We start from the raw sequence: 17681 nt of genomic DNA on the forward strand, positions 1-17681 counted from the left end.
CTCAAAAATCCAAAAAAAAAACAAAGTATGCTGATATTTAACGTTATAGTTATACAAAGAAAAAAAAACATCGAAATAGGGCCAAGTGTACTAAAAAAAATTTTTTTTCTCAGGATTGCAAACAGGAAAAATCAAACAAATTATTCAAAATTAATCTACAATTTTTCATTTGATTTTGTAAAAACAATTTGAATTTTACAGTAGAAATTTTAAAAATCGATAAATATTAAGTCAATACATTTAATAAATTTTAAAATTTTATTTATATTATTATATAGCATTTAGTTTGTCAGAATTCAATATGATATGCAACAAATATTTGCAATTATTTAATAATTAAAAATTACGAAGGAAAACGAAATTTTTGAGCATGCGAATTACAGGTAGAGCTGCAAATGACACTCTAGCAAAGCACCCATAAATGACCCATGCATCTCTAATTGCAAATTTAAAACTGCGATGATAAGTAAACGTAAGTAATAAAATACAGCATTGACTATTAACTTGTGGAATATATATATATATATATATTACTCTTACACGGCGACAAAAAAAGCCTCATTACAACTCCCCGAATGACAACGCTAGAAAATCGACCAATGATTGCCGCTAAAAATGTCACATGCCAAATCTAGGTGAGATGGCTCAACATATAGCGCTTTTTAAAACGGAAACTGAAATAACAATTCAGCTGCGGCAATCTCATACTATTAAGCTAGGCAGAAGTGAGTAGTCTTTGTCGATAGATCTCTATTTTTAGTATTTTGTCGAAAGCGCTTTTTTTCACGAATTTATATATTACGAATTTATTTGACGATTTTTGATTTATATCACGAATTTATTTGTTTTATTATTGTTATTAGTTATTCATTGAAAAATGAGTCTCAGTCAATGAGTCTTTATTTGAATTCAAATTTATTTTAATGACTTAGTATTTGCTAAAAAGATGTAATTAAAAAAAAAAAAAAAGTTTTTATATGGATTTGAATGATTGTTTTGAATTCTTAGAGTTTTGTGCATTCGCAATGTACCTAAGTTAGTAGCGAGGTTAGTTTGCGAAGCAAACCATATAAGACTGCGTAGCAATTTTCGGGGGTTGGCGAGCGTTAGCGAGCAGGGGGCGCAGCCCACTAGTTATAGTATATTGTTTGATATGACATGCTGTTAATCATTTAATTGTATGAGCAATTTAATAAATGAAAACATAAAATAATGCCACTGGGGCTATGGAGATAAAAAGTAAACTATCACTGAAGTTATTTTTATTAGGATATCATCACTCGCTAATAGACTTTTTAGCATACAATTTTTCTTAAGCAATTAACTTCCTTAATTCTACTTCAAAATATCCTATTTTTTTGTCGACAAGCATTTAATAAAAATATGTAATTAAATAAAAACATGAAAGATGTAGTTATTATTGTAGTTATTAGATTAAGATGTATTTATAAATCCTAAAGCAAGGTAAAATTTGAAATATGCTCGAAGAATTTCTAAGAGAGACTAACTAGAGACTCGAAGCACAACCATTAAAAAGCAAACCATTTAAATATTTAAAAGCTGTGATTGTTAAAGTTTATTAAAAACATATGATTTTAGATACAAATATATAAACGTTTATGCTACAATAAAAATAACACACACATTTAAAAAAAAAAAAACATATGATCTCAACGTTTTACATCATAAACTAGAATGTATTATCGCCTTCTCCTTCCACACCTTACGTACAAGAGAAGTTTACTTAGTATTTGCTTGAATGAAAATAAAATAAAATTAATTGTTAAAGAATATATTATTAAATTGCATAAAATCTGAAGATTGTGTGAGGCCTATTACAGATTTGAAATCTGCTCCCCGAAAATATTTAACATCTGTTCAGAAAAAAAAAATCCTGCGACAGAAAACAAAAACATAAATTGTTCTCCAGAGAGGTATTTAGGTAGTTTATTTACGTCGCACTGGAGCTGCATAATGGGCCATTGGCGTCGTTCTGGGAAACATTCCTGGGGATAATCCGAAGACATGCTGCCACAATTTTGATCCTTTGCAGAGGGGGTAGCTTCCCCGCTTTAGTAGACCGAAACGTGCGATGTTTAGCATTTTACGGTTGAACAGTATAATGAAGAGCTATACCGCACACCCTCAATCCGTACGCAGGCTGATCAAAGTGGTTACCCACCTGCTTAACCGCAACCAGTGATACTTGACTTCGGTGTTCGACTGGGAATTATGTCCTTACGATCAGTTCACTGCAGGACATTCTCCTGTAAAATGAGTACTTGATAACAGTTTTAGGGTAAAAACACTAAAAAAAAATCCTTTAAATTTTTAAAAATTAAAATTCTGCTTTGTACTTTTCATGCTTAAAATAGTAAAAAAACAATTTCATAAATTTATTTTGTGTTATAATTTATAAGTAACATGAAGACGTTTTTTTCGTAACATTTATCTTTACGAGCTAATGAATTGTTGGTTTGCATTTTTATTGACTGATTAATTATCTTGTGGCCTTGGGCCCGGCTGTGTTTACAGAAGCTGCTGTCTCATTTAAGTGTCCGAAGCGTGGACGAGAAATGGATGCCCCGTACACTAGATTAAATGTTCGTTCTTTATTTATGAAGAAAAGAGTTCTGGGTTGTCTTTCATCTTCAGTCAGAAAACTGTCGTCTTCCATCTTCATTTGAAAGTTTTGGAATGTGTGTATCGTTTATGAAGATACAAGTGCTGGGGTGTTTTTTCTAAACATGAGTTTATCTTCGATAGCTGTGTTCACCCTATTTGTTGCCACTCATGTAATCTGTTCACAGAATTTTAATGAAAGTGAGGAATTTTTCTTATTTACCTACTTTAAGACATTTGCTGATATTCTTTGATTCTGATTATTTGTTGATATTCTTTATTTACTCTTCATATTTTTTTACGTTTATTTTCGTGATGAAGAACATTAAACTTGCATTACATGCATGAACATTAACATGCATGAAATATTAATGAAGAATGAAAAATTTAATTAAACTAAGATTATGAATGAAATGCTTCGTTTACTACTCATGACCCTCTTTTTTATAATTAGTAATGTAGAATGCGATTAATATCCCTTGTTTACTTTTCGTAACTTTCTTTTTTTACCTTTCGAGTGGAAAATATTTTACAGTTGGTGATATTTTTTATTTTATTTTCATAACCTTTTTTTATAAGGTTTGGTTGAAAATAATTCAAAATGTTTGATATTCTTCGTTTCCTTTTTATAAATTTTTAGTCGAAAATATTTCACATTGTTAGATAATCTCCGTTGTCTTTTCATAATCTTTTTTTTTCTTCGTGTTTTTAGTGGAAAACATTTTTCAGTGGCTTTCTGCATTTATTTTTCATAACTTTCATTTGATAAATTTCTGGTTAAATGCATATGCCATTGTTAGGGAGTTAAACTGCATTTAGAACATAAAAAAACAAACTACTGAGTGAGTTTTTAACCCTTTCGAAGACCGTGGGAAGTATACTTACCACCACTTTTTTACCACTTTTAGGTTTCCATTTGTTAATAACTTCAGATTTGTTGAAGTGCGTTTGAATAAAATTGGTAACCCTTTGTAAAAAAGTTATTAAAAACGTATTAAAAGACGTATAAAAGTTATAAAATATATAATTCCTTTTGAAGTTTGTAGCATTTTTAAAATTTATTTTATAAATAAAGAAAAATAAACGCCAATAAGTTCCTAATAGGTCGTGTTAAATATATTTACCACCAAAAAAATGGCAATTTTATGAACTAAAATGAGTTTTTTTTCTAATATCAATTACTATTCTTAAAACAATTTCAATTCCAAAAATACTTTAATTTGCCTTTACTAGAAATAAGTGGCCCATTAAAGGGTTAAGCAAAATTCTATAAAGAGAACGATTTAATAATTAAGAAGTTATGCTGAAATTTAATTTCAGAGTTTCAGGATCATATTTTTTCCCGTTTTAATGCCATAAATATAGTTCATTATATTATATATTAGGGTATAAAATAATCTCTTTTAGTTGGAATGATAAAAACAGCTCACCTTCGCGATAGAGTGATTTTTTTAGAGTTTCCTTAAAACATAACTACTAATTTATCAACTTTATATTTTTGGATATGAATTTTGAAACTCTATATTTTAAACACAGTGCGATTTAAATTTAAACATCAATTTAAATTGCATTGATTTTAATAATGAGTTAAACTTAACGAAACCAATTATCTTCACAAAATATACAATAAAAAACATTAAAAAAATATATAAATCCAAGAACTTCACAAAACAATTATCTGTCAAAACATTATGCCATTATGATTATAAAAAAACAATTGAGAAGTCCTAAAACTTAATTACATATTTTAAAAACTGAGAAAATTTATTAAAACAATATCACAAATTACTTTTCTTGTATTGCCTTTAGTGTAAAACTAAAAAAAATATGAAATTATAAATCCACTGCCTCATGAAAATAAAATTTTTTGTTAAAAATTGATGAACTAGTTGTTCAGCTATAAGATTTATTTAATAATAATTTAGTCTATTTAATCTCTAATTAACTATATTAAATAGTTATCAACCGTGATATCATATTATCAAACTAAGATTGAAATTATTAATTGTAATTTATTTTATCACAATTCATGTTCATTAAAGTGGTAAGATTACGAGTAAAAATAAGTCTTTCAAGTATAATAGCTGAAGATGCCTTTGGCGCTAGATTTGCGACAAATCAATATGGTGGTCTCAATGAGGAATGCTCTCCTGCGAGACGCTTACCGACTTTTCTCATTCTTACCTCCATGAGCACAATACTCAGAGCTAACTTATAGCTTGCATAGATATATTTTTGTTTTTCAAAAAAGTAACGCTTTTCAGCACTATCTGAGAATATTGTCCCAAGAATATTGTACCCAAAAGTTTTATCAATACGATAAGAACTGGTAGCATGTATTTTCCATGATTAATTTTTAACCTGGAAAAGCAAAAGAAGTAAGCTCGCTTAAATATTTTCTCCTACACTTGCGATTTGCGGAGAAAATATTTTCAAGTGGTTGATAGTGGACCAACCACACAACCTAGGAGATTTCAAAAGTGAATAACGATCTGTGATAAAAAAGAAGTACAGTATAAATGATGATAGCAATGACGAATTTGGGTATCATAATTATTTCATTAAATTTTTTTAATTTATTTTGAAGGAACAAAAAAATGTGTTTCCCATTAACATTCCTTAAAAATTTACACTCTTAGGATTAAATATTTTACAACTGTATTGAAACAGAGTTTTAACAGATCTTTCAAAAATTGTCATCAATTTTGAGAAAAGTAAGGCAACAATTTTGAATTTTTCATTGGGCCCCCTGTAACGAGTTCTTGAAATCTCTTGATTGTAACTAATTCGACGTTGGAATTTTTCAGTATTTTTGTTTAATATTTTCCTACATTTAAAGAAGGTAAATTCCTCTTCAAAATCTGGAGAATCGTCTTCTAGAGTAGAGGTTTTCCATTCCGGAGCTCTGTTGAAATTAGAAAAGCAACATGGAGAATTACATTTTATCTCTCAGCTAGATCAGATTGTATTTAGTAAACTAAACGACGCAATAGCATATTAATGAAGCGAGTTCACTTTTAAATTTTCGAGACATTAGATCTCTTCCTTCTTTAAGATGCTGGATTTTTCCGTTCGTTCCTTAAGATAGTAGATTTTTCGTCCCTATTTCATACATTAAATTTCTACATTCTGTCTTCAAGACATTAGAATTCCTCGTTCATTTTTCAAAACATTATATTTTTTTCTTCAGCTTTCTCTTCAAAACATTGTTTTTTTTTCCTTTCCTTCTTTAAGATACTAGACCCAATTTTCGGGTTTACGACTACTAATGTTCAACTACGTAGCCTTGTAATTTTGAACCCAACCCAGAAGACAAGGGAGCTCCTGGATCAAATATAGGGAGAAATCTGCCTTCGTGGAGGACTATTTGATGGAACTAACTTGTATTTGAATTACATGGAGAGGAAGAACACGAAAACCTCCCATGGTTAGCCTGACGGAAAGGGGGCTTTAACCCATGATCCGTCTACCACTGAGGATATTTCACGTCAGCACTGTGGTCGGTGTAAGCTGGATGGGGAATTCGTATCGACCACCAATCGCTGGGATTTGAACCCGGTTAACGTCATTGGAAGGCAAACGCTCTATCACCTGAGCCATCGCTGCTCTATTTAATAGTTTGTCTAATCCGGAGCAGTTGGCATCGCTGCATGATATTTTTCCGTTCTCTTTTCAAGACTTTGGATTTCATCGTTCCTTCTTCAAGGCATCATATTTTTTTAGTAGTGTTCTCTTCAAGACTTTAGATTTAGCGTATTTCTGCTCTACCAGGGTAGTCACTCTTCAGAAAAATGTAAAAACTGGTAAGAAAGGATCTATGAAATAAAATATTTTTAAATTTAATTCCTCTTTTACAGCTGAATTCCTGAAATTAAAGCTTATAAAATATATGATAACCTCATAAATTAACCGTCAATATTTTTTAAGCATTTCCAGACCGTGGCTTACTTTTCTGCAGAATGTAGCTGTCACCTTTCGTTCTCAAGCAGGGGTGAAAGCAAGACGGAAAAGAGAAAAGACTGGTAGTAAAACCAATTCAGTTATTGCTGGTTTTAGTGAGGAGTTTACTTATTCTTTTTTTAAACTATTCAACAATATCTATTTTATCTTGGTTTGATTGATTGATATGAGTGGAATCTCGGTGTTAAGCGCGAAGCGCTTCTAACCGATTCATCTATACTGTTTTGGCATTTAGTCTAGAGGTCATATACAATTCAAAGTTCTAAGTTAGGATCAGATAATAAATCCATGATGAGGTGAGGCATGAGTTGATTCAGTAGTACATCAGTTGTATGGGGAATTCCCCTGGATTAAAGTTGTGAGAAGATGCAGCACGTCTTGGTCCTTCAGCAAGTCTTTAAGTTCACTGATGAGGCTAACAAGTCTGTGGACTGTAGAAGTAGGCGTGTCCTTGGTCGTTTTCCTCTTTCGACTGGGGCGGGCCTCGCACCCAGTGANCCTCTTCAAAACATTGTTTTTCTTCGTTGTTTCTTTAACATACTATATTTCTTCGTTCTCGCTTCAAGTCATTGGAATTCTGCATTCAGTCTTCAAGACATTAGATTTCCTCGTTATCCTTCAAAGCATTAAATTAGCTCAGTCGCCTCTTCAAAACATTGTTTTTCTTCGTTGTTTCTTTAACATACTATATTTCTTCGTTCTCGCTTCAAGTCATTGGAATTCTGCATTCTTTCTTCAAGACATTAGATTTCTTCGTTCCAGTTTCATGACATTAGATTTCTCGGCTCTCTTTTCAAGACATTAGATTTCTTTCTTTCTTTAACACGTTTAATGGCATGGGGGTCACCGGTAGAATTATTAGAAACACGTAATTCTAGTAAATTTTTATGTTATTATCATTACTAAAATGGTTTGAAGAAATTAATGCTATATAGAAAACACAAAAATAGTTTTATTTATTTGCACAGAGATACCAAATTGCTCCAGACAGCGAATAAATATTTCAAAGTGGTATTTATTAATTGTAATTCTTGGTTTAATAAATTCAATTTAGTAGATTTTTATCTACTGTTAAAAGGTAGGCAAAATTTACCGAATATATAAAAAATTTTGCTAGTAGTTGACATTTATGCACTAGGTTTCATAGTTTCTTCTTCGAGGCATTATATTTTGCTAGAGTTCTCTTCAAGACATTAGACTTAGCATATTTCTGCTCTACGAAGGTAGTCACTCTTCAGAAAAATGAAAAAACTGGTAAGAAAAGATCGATGAAATAAAATATTTGTAAATTTAATTCCTCTCTTACAGCTAAATTCCTGAAATTGTCATGAAATTAAAGCCTATAAAATATATGATAACCTCATAAATTAACCGTCAATATTTTTTAAACATTTCCAGACCGTGGCTTACTTTTCTGCAGAATGTAGCAGTCGCCTTTCGTTCTCAAGAGACGCGCTGTTATATATTTAAATAGAAGTAGTTCAATTCCTTCTGCTTGCTATTAAAAATTTTATGGTACATGAACTTTTAATTTGATATTTTTCTTTTTATGAATCAGGCCGTGTTGATAGATCTTGTGATTATAATGGAGAAAATTATAAGCATGGCGAAGAATGGAATCCCCATCCATGCAGAGTATGCAAATGCCGCCGTAAGACCATCGTATGTGACGTTGAAGACTGTCCCGAAATAAAATGCAAAACTCAGAAATACGTTCCCATTGGAAAATGCTGTGCTACATGTATAGGTAGGTATCTTCTATGAAAAGTTTAAATATAATTATTTCGACACATTTTAAGATGAACTTTATATAAAATTAGCATATCTGGAAAATGAATTGACACTATGTCAACTCGATTCTCAAAAGTTACACAAATTATTTTATTTTTTAATTTTACAAATCCTACAGATTATTTTATCTCTACTTGTCGCATTTTTACTTACAGAACTGCAGAAAAATTACTGTTTTAAATTTTTTTTAAAAATTATTTTATTGCAAACGTATAAGTTGAAACTCAAATTTAATGATAGTAAAACTGCGAGGAAAAAAAAGGCTGTAGTAAAATTTTCAACGCAGAAACACATTTCTTACTGATGTTCATTTGTTTATATTGAAAAATAAGAAGAAAAGTACAAATTTAGATTCATGCTCTCTCATACAGGGAATTTGATTGAACTTGAATAACCTCGCGGGCAAAGTTTTCAAATTTTGAAAGTATACTAAGCAATCAATAAATAGCAACTGATTCTAAAAACTTCGAAATGAAGGAAGTTTCTCAAAGACAGTAACCTTCATAAACATTTCATCATTGTCATCAACAAAATTTATTTAGGCTCCTGGGCCCTTTTCCCATCCCATTATAGAGTTTTGACTTTAAACTGGTACTTTCTGGTAACTGGAAACCAAATTGGAGTGAAAATATTAAATATTTTGTATTCCACATAAAGATGCGTCGCTACAAAAATATGCAGCCATTGGCGTGCGGTTTCTGCCTACTTTCAGGTTTTCAAAAGTAAAAATTTCATTAAATCCTGCGGTATTACAATTTGTTGCTTTTTTAAAAATTGGCATTTAAGCTTTGTAATAGGATGGTCTAAAAAAATCAACATTGAGATCTCGATGCATGTTCTTATTTTGGATAAACCATCTTGTTGTGTTATTTTTTGGAGTATTTTATTGAGTATCTTTTGAGTTACTCTAGGAGTGATGGGGAAAAGGTTGGGGATGCGTAAGGACGATTTATTGAAATTTAGAGTAAGCGTTTAAATCTCAATTCTACTTTAGAGTTTTGGAGAAGAATTTGTAATATGTGACAGGCTGCTTGTGGCTCATTGATAATTTATTTTATATGATCTTTCTAATTGAATTTGCTGTTAATAACCAGACCAAGATATTTTGCCTTCTTGACAATAGAAATAGTTTCTTTAAAGAGAATAATTTTGTTCTTTGGGAGAAAGACTTTTCTTTTATGTTGGGTAATTAGAAGTTGAGATTTTTCTCCATTAACTTTAACCCTTTCGCGCCGACTGTCACAAATACGTGCCAGCATAAAACCCTATCAACCAGGATAAAAAGATAAAACTGGTAATCAAAGTAATTCTTTAGTAATTCTAATTGTAATTATTTGATTTATTTAATTCACCATTACTTTGTTCAAAATAAAACCATTTAGTTATACTTTGAACTAACATTGATTATATGATTAAACTAACAATAATTAAGGTGCGTAAGTCTGTCCACTAACAATAGTCTAATAAGTCTGCCTAACTAGCAATAATTAAGCAAAGTAAGTCTGTCAAATTAGCAACGACTGCATTTAAGTTACCGTTTTTATTTAATTACATCCTGATTCTGATTTTGTACCAATGCTTTTCTGAATCACCCGTCCCCCAAGGGGTTAAACTTCCTGCCTAGGCACTAAGTCTCAATTTCATTCAGCCTTTCCAGGAGTTTTTGTCGGGTAATGGTCTGTTTTTTTTTTGGACCGCGCAACAATCCCTGTGTCATCAGCATTATACAGTTATACTGTTAAAATTCTGTCTGTTCACAGAAAAAACATTCGTAAATAATATAAATAGTTTGGGCCCTAGGGATACTTCCCTGTGGCATTCCTGCCTCACCCAAACATTTTTTTACAAGTGCATAACTTTAAATTCAAAATTAATGATTAATTTAGGGATGAATTGTTCCTAGCAGTGCATTTCTGTGTTACTTACAGTATGCTGCTTTTTAAAAAGATATTGGTTTATATTTTCTGATCGGCACACTTTTTTTAAATGTTTTAATATTTTTGAATAGTAAAGTGTTTTTAACATCTCCCTGCAATCTAATAATATTTCGATTAAGGAGCAAGTACAACCTTGGCTAGGTACTCCGCACCCAGAATTCATATAGTTTTTAAAATGAATGTTATAAGTTTGAATCCAAATTTAATCTTCTCTTTTTTCATATGAAACAGGTTATGATGATAGATCTTGTAACCGTAACGGAGAGTTATTTAAGCACGGCGAAGAATGGAATCCCGATCCGTGTACGACATGTAAATGTCGCCGTAGAAGGATCGGCTGTGAAAAAGAGGTTTGTCCTGAGATGGAGTGTGAAAGTCAAAAACGCATTCCTGTTGGAAAATGTTGTCCCGTATGTGCAGGTACGTAAATAAATAAATATTAAGCGATGAAATTGCCAAACGTTACGTTGGCAGAAATGTTAGATATTGCTTTTCTTATTTTTATTTCAGGAAAATAAATTATTTCTTACTATCATTATTTTTGATAGTTTTATCAAATTGAATTTTGAATGTTACATTTTGTTATAAGTACTTTAATTATTCATTAAAATTTCAATTCAGCTCAGATAGAAGGTGCTTCGTCCATGCAAGGCATTCCGAATGTTTGTGTTTAAGTTTAACAAAATATTGGGTAGTTCAGTAGTTAATAATTAATTGGGTGAAAAGGTAAGTCTGAACCCTTAAGTGTATACACGTGGTTGAAAAAATGAACTCTGAAAACCAATAGTGCCTCTAATACGGTTGAATTGCTCGGTTGCCAACATGTTAGGGAATTTGTATTAAAACCATCAATGTAGATGGAAAAAAATAAATATTCAACTGTTGTAGTGCCTCTTATAATCTTGGGCAGCTTAGTTGTTAATTAATTATTAACTGAGTGAGGGAGTTAAGGGCTCAGTCTGAATCCATTGCAAGCATAAGAATATATATCTATCTATATCTATCTATCTATCTATCTATCTATCTATCTATCTATCTATCTATCTATCTATNCTGTATTAAGAAAATTATTTCTCAACGGCTGTACATGTTGGCAGGTATGTAAATGCATACCCTCCAACTGCTACGGAATTTCCGTAGTTTCAGAAATCTTCTTTTCAGACGGTAGCAAAATTAATGTCTTAATATTTAAAAAAAATTAATTTTAGCGTAACTTGTCCACTATTACTTATAAAAGTGCAGGCCATATGGCTAGATTCTTAAGTTCTGATAAAAGTTTTATGAGAGATCCATTTGCTTTAAAAATTTCTACTTTGGTTCGCTACCATTAGAAAGAATTATTTTCAAAATCCTCATAAGTTGGAGGGTATGCATTTTGCAGAGATGCCAACTTGCTCCGGACAGCAAATATATATTTTACAGTGGTAGTTTGTCAACTGTGATTCTTGATGTAATAAATTTGATTCAGTAGATTTTCATCCACCACTATTTCTAAATAATTTGTAGGCTTAGATAATTCACCACTTTTCAATACTTAAGTCAAGCCATACCTTTTAAAAAGCAAGCAAAAATAGTCAAATATTTGCAAAATTTACTTTGTAGTTCTTTACCGTTTTTTTAATTATTTTGTCTTGTCCGGAGCAGTTGGCATCTTTGCATTTTGTTATAAGAACTTTAATTATTCATTAAAATTTTAATTCAGCTCAGACAGAAGGTGCTTCATCCATACAAGGCATTCCGAATGTTTGTGTTTAAGTTTTAACAAAATATTGGGTAGTTCAGTAGTTAATAATTAATTGGGTGAGAAGGTAAATCTGAACCCGTAAGTGTATACACGTGGTTGAAAAAATAAACTCTGAACACCAATAGTGCCTCTAATACGGTTGAATTGCTCGGTTGCCAACACGTTAGGGAATTTGTATTAAAACCATAAATGTAGATGGAAAAAAATAAATATTCAACTGTTGTAGTGCCTCTTATAATCTTGGGCAGCTTAGTTGTTAATTAATTATTAACTGAGTGAGGGAGTTCAGGGCTCAGTCTGAATCCATTGCAAGCATAAGTGGATATATATATATATATATATGTAATAAGCGAGACAACAACCTCTATGTTATCCCGCCAGACGTCGCTCATCTGAACGAAAGGCATAGAACTTTCTTGATGTAAATGAAGAGAGTCAGTTGATATTTTAGTGGTTAAGACTCTAAGTGATATTAGTTAATTGAAATATGTTTCTGTGTGAAATTGGAACCTGTGTGGTTCGATCTTAATTGTTTAAGAGTCTGTGTGACTCATATTATTATTAAAGAATAAGCATAATCATTAAATGTCTTGATTGACTTTATTAATGGTAACCAAGGCATTTACACACATATATATATATATATATAAACATACGCAACAGACAATGTTTCTTCTGATACTGTTGAGTTGCTCAGTTTTCAATTAATTATTAATTAGAGCTTTCGGATTATATCTATAAATGTATGTGTGCAGGTGGGTAAGAAAATATAATTGTTGTCGTTGGCTATTAAGGCATCTATAATTTTTCCAGTGGCGTCATCTACGGCCGAGAATTCGACTTCTGCCACTCCCGTTTTATAGGGCGAACCCATTCATATCCACAGATCATAATTTAGACCTGAAAACGAAAACAAAAAAATATACATACATATATATAGATATAAATACGCCGACCAGGTGGCCGAGTGGTTAGCGTGTCTGACTGCGGAGTAATTTGCCGCGGGTTCGAATCCTGCTCAGGGCATGGATGTTTCTTTCTCTCTCTGTGTTCAATGTCCTTTCTCCTTTGTGTGAATGTGACCCGCCCTATAAACAGGTTTGTGGTCGTGTGACGTGGGCGACGCTGCTCCACCGCCGTGGCTTCGCCACAGGTGCCCACTGGGTAACGAGAAGAGAGTAGCAGTTCTTGCATTCCTGTGGCCAATAGGACAATCCCCAAGTGCCCGCCAGTAAATATATATATATACAATATATATATATATATATAAAATAAATTTTTTTTTTATAGTACACTTCTTCTTGTGTATTAACAAGTGATTCCTGTACAGAAGAATTTGAGAGTGTGCCTTTACCTTGTACCTGTGATGACAACTGTTTGAAAAAATGTTCTTGTTGGGATACAGAAGTCTATACAAACGGTAAACTAGCTGAAAATTNTATATATATATGCGTGTGTGTGTTTATAAATACTCAACATACATAATATCATTTATAATGTTGGGTATCGTTATTCTCATTTTATTTAAACTGTGAATGATTAAGATTATAACTCTGGATAGCTCCATGAATTATGAACTAAAGCCATAACTCTGGATAGTTCACTTCAGGAAAAGGTATTATTGATAGTAACGCCTACTTTTTACTTCTCAATACTCTAATTCGAATTGGGAACAGCAAGTGGTAATCATTCTTACCGAAAGGCGCAACAATATCTAGAATTTTCTTCAAATCGCCTTAATTAAAAAAAAACAGTTAATGTACGTAGATTTCGTTAAATTTTAGAAAAATTAAGTTCTGTTTGTGACGCGTACTGTTTTACTTAGGCATTATCGTTACCACACTGAATGAGGATTTGAATGAAGGTAGGCGTTTCCTCCTTCCCTGACTGTACAATTCAGCAGATATTTTACTCCCTTTAAATTTTCGCTTTCACTGTCTTCGAGCTTGAATGACAGCGTAAGCTTGTCTTGATACTTTTAAAAGCTTACAATTCATTTTCCACTGAAGTTCAAATGATTATTTATATACATGTTAAAAAGAGCAACAAAAACTGGTAAAAATAATATTTCATTCTTTTTTATTTTCGAAAAGAGTAAAAGGTTCATGATTACAGAGATTTTTAAACAGTTTTAAAACAATCATTGATAACAATTTCGCGCCGGAGAAATGTCAATGGTGATGATTAATTTATAATTAGGACAACGCTATGTTTCTCCATGACAGCAGTTAACACTCATTATTTGTTTGCATTTTATTATTCTTCAGCATTTGAAATTTCATAGTTTACTCTAACCCTCAATTTTTTTTCTGAAATTTTAAATTATTAATAGAGATTATTGTTGTCTCGTCCAAGTAGTGCAGAGGAATTAAATAGCACTGAAGGCGTCAATAATAGCTAAACAAGCAAACAAAGACCTTTGGCGAACAGAGCAGTTGATGGGGTTTGGGTCTATGTTGTCTAGCTAGCGTAGAAGGACAATTTAAAATATGGTCTGGAGAAAGTTCGACTTCACGACAGAAAGAACAAGTATTGTAACTTCTTAGTCTATCAGAGAATATTTTCATTTCTTTAACCCGTATTGTCCCGAAATTAAAAATTGAAATGATACAAAAAAAGGTTTTATGGAAAAAGTGGTATAATATATTATCGAAATTAATTGGTTTTTCTACTGTAAGAGCAATCAAAAAGTCTTTGATAGATCAAAAAGTACTTGCTCCTTATAATTCTAGATCTAATCAGAAATAACTAAATCATCATGGTATCTGAAAATTCACCCAGATAAATAAAAATACTGAAAAAAGTTTCCCACCACATTGAATGTCTTTGAAAAAAGGAACTGTCCTAAATATATGACGCTGGGCGTTAACCGGTTAAACTGTCCTGTGTGTAGACTGGCTATGGTAGTTGAAATTACCTGGTTGTAATTAAGTTCTGGAACAGAATTCTTCTAAGGTGTTTGGGTGGTGGTTTAGGTTGTATGGCTATTGCATCAGTTTCAGTAAGGGATAAGCTGTACCTGTATAGATAAGCTGTACCTTAAACCGCCCCCACAGGGGGCATCCAGGGATACTGATTGCCCACCAGGGTACTGATCATCGAACAACTGTTCAAATATAAAAACATGGTCCAAATCGAGAAGGGCTAGCAGAAGGGTCCAAATCGAGAAGGGCTAGATTCTAGCAGGGCTGTGCAAATGAAAAATCAGTACGACATAAAATGATAACATATGTAAAGAAGTCCCTTAACGAAACGGGTTTCCTATAAAATAAAGGGCAGATGAAAAGATTTTCGGTTACAGAAGGAAATTCAAAAGATGAACAGGTGTAAAGAGGTGACTTAACAAACGGATTTGCAATGAAACAAGGAACAAATGAAAAGACGTTCCGTTACAGAAGGAAATTCAAAATCAGTGTAGTTGGCCCTTTATCGTATATCATTCTCACTCAGGAGCAGCTGTTTCCTCGGAAACCTAGTGTTTGATGGAAGATGTAAACAAGTTCAGAGAGTTATGACATTTTTTTTAGCATTTTTGAAACCAGTAATTTTATTTAGATATAAAATCAATAATCCTTTATTTACTTAATATTTTGGTTATCTTTATGATATCATTTAAAATTAAATGTCAGTAAATCGATCGAAATGGACTCCAGGTGGCGTAGAGCAGAACTCTCTACCTATGGCAACACTTTACATGCATTTCCCATTAGCGTGTGGAGAGTCATAGAGGAAGGAAGTACGTTAGTTTTTCTCTTGATTTTTACATAGATTAAAATCTTTTAACTTGGAAAACTGTATGGAACTAAAAACTATATTAAAAATAGTTTTAAAGAAAAGTGTCACGGAAATTTTAAAGAATATTTTTATTAATTAAAAAGGAAAAATATTAAGAAAAGGGAAAATATCGTAGTACATTCCTATATAACTGAAAAGAGGTGGAGAGGGAAGGGAAACTGGTCTCCCCCCAGATGGCGTATTCGAGTGTTACGATAGCCAATGGTTGCTGTTCTAATTGCCTACTGAGCTGTCTCCAACTGAAGCGCCATCTTGGTTGTCTTTGCGAAATCTCTAAGGCTCAGCGTGTTGACTTTAGATATTTTAGCAACCGCTAAAGGATGGACGCTATCTTTTTGAGATAGACCACTATTCACCGTAGTTCTCTCTCCGAAGGCGGTTTCCTTCTCTTTGCTGTATATTTCTCTTTCTCCCCCTGTGTGTGAGACCAACCAAGAGGGCGCTTCAGTTCAAAAAAACAGCTCAGTAGGCAATTGGAACAACAAACGTTATGATGATCAATTCACATATTCCCCTTTTAAATGGGAAAAAAAATCCTTACTTACCCCCTTAAAAGTAAAAGCTCAATCCAAAAATTTTAAATTACCATTAAATTTTACGAAATTCCAGTCACGAAGTTAAAAAACATCATACATATGTTCAGCATAAAAATTTTAATTAGTCATATATATTAAAGATGTAGCTACACAAATGTTTTCAGTTAAAAAAACTAAGTAGCTCACTGCCAGAAAAAGTTCAATTATCCAGATGTTCATAATTATACAACAAGAATTGTGTTTTTTAATAATTCAAATCGGATATCACAAGGTGAGGTCAAATCTCAGATGAAGAAATAAAATGACATTTTGTATGATTAAAATATCGATTATTTTGTATGATATTTGTATGCGATTTGTATACTTGTATGCGATTTTGTATAATTATTTTGTATGAAATAAGTATTTTGTGTATGATTAAAATATCACAAATAATCACACTTTAAAAAAAATTAAATGCACTTTCATTGTAAATCATGCAAGTATATTTTGTCGCAATTTGAAATAACATTAAGACCTTGAAAAAAAAAAGAAGTTAATTCCATAAAACAAAATTTTGACAAATTTAAATTTTGATAATAAAATCATAAAATTGGTGGATTTTGAAGGTCAAATGTAAAATGCTTATGAATCAATAATTATGAAAACCATTCTTAAATGTTTGTAGTTTAATTAATATGATTATGTAGCTAAGATAAATCAGAAAGAAAATCTATCACTGAAACATAAAAGGCAAATACGTGTGATTATTCTATATGACTATCTGTGAAGAAAACATCAATTATGTATTCATTTGTTTTTTTTTTTTGTTGTTGTTTTGTTTTGAAAAAACTTAAATTTTATTTGTTTGCGAAACACAAGCACTTTTTTTATATACTTCCCAAAAAGAAAATTACTAATTCTAAATTAGTAATTTTAAATACACTTATAAATAGAATGAATCACACTTATAAATAGCATGAACGTGAAATCCAGTACAGGTAACACATTTTCATACCTTGTAAAAAGGCAAGCATGATCATTTACAAGTGAATTGGTAGTAAAACATATCCTTGTTAACAACATATCTGTTGAATAAACTGTCGAATTGCTGGGTTGCCAACTTATTATTGATTAGGATATTTGTATCAAAACCATTAATGTAGATGGGAAAAATAAATACTCAACAGTTGTAGTGCCTCTTGTAATCTTGGGCAGCTTAGTCGTTAATTAATTATTAACTGAGGGAAGGAGTTAATGGCTCAGTCTGAATCCAAAAGTGTGCAAGCGTAAGTGGATGTAAAAAAAAAAAAAAAA

The 17681-nt window shown here is 31.7% G+C and overlaps 1 protein-coding gene across 3 annotated transcripts in view; it reads left to right on the forward strand.

Moving 5' to 3' along the window:
- Nucleotides 1-2552: 2552 nt before the first annotated feature.
- The window catches only part of LOC107442639 (collagen alpha-1(III) chain-like), a 65009-nt gene continuing 49880 nt past the window's right edge, over nucleotides 2553-17681 (forward strand). For 2 of the 3 annotated variants that reach the window (XM_043053931.2, XM_043053934.2), the window contains exons 1-3: nucleotides 2553-2823; nucleotides 8141-8329; nucleotides 10542-10730. In XM_043053931.2, the coding sequence (XP_042909865.1) occupies nucleotides 2748-2823; nucleotides 8141-8329; nucleotides 10542-10730 (454 nt within the window). In that variant the 5' untranslated portion in view covers nucleotides 2553-2747. The remainder of the gene's footprint in view (nucleotides 2824-8140; nucleotides 8330-10541; nucleotides 10731-17681) is intronic. The other variant, XM_043053932.2, reaches the window with a different exon arrangement.

The sequence above is a fragment of the Parasteatoda tepidariorum genome, chromosome 10, assembly GCF_043381705.1.
Source record: "Parasteatoda tepidariorum isolate YZ-2023 chromosome 10, CAS_Ptep_4.0, whole genome shotgun sequence".
In the NCBI taxonomy this organism is placed as follows: Eukaryota; Metazoa; Arthropoda; class Arachnida; order Araneae; family Theridiidae; genus Parasteatoda; species Parasteatoda tepidariorum.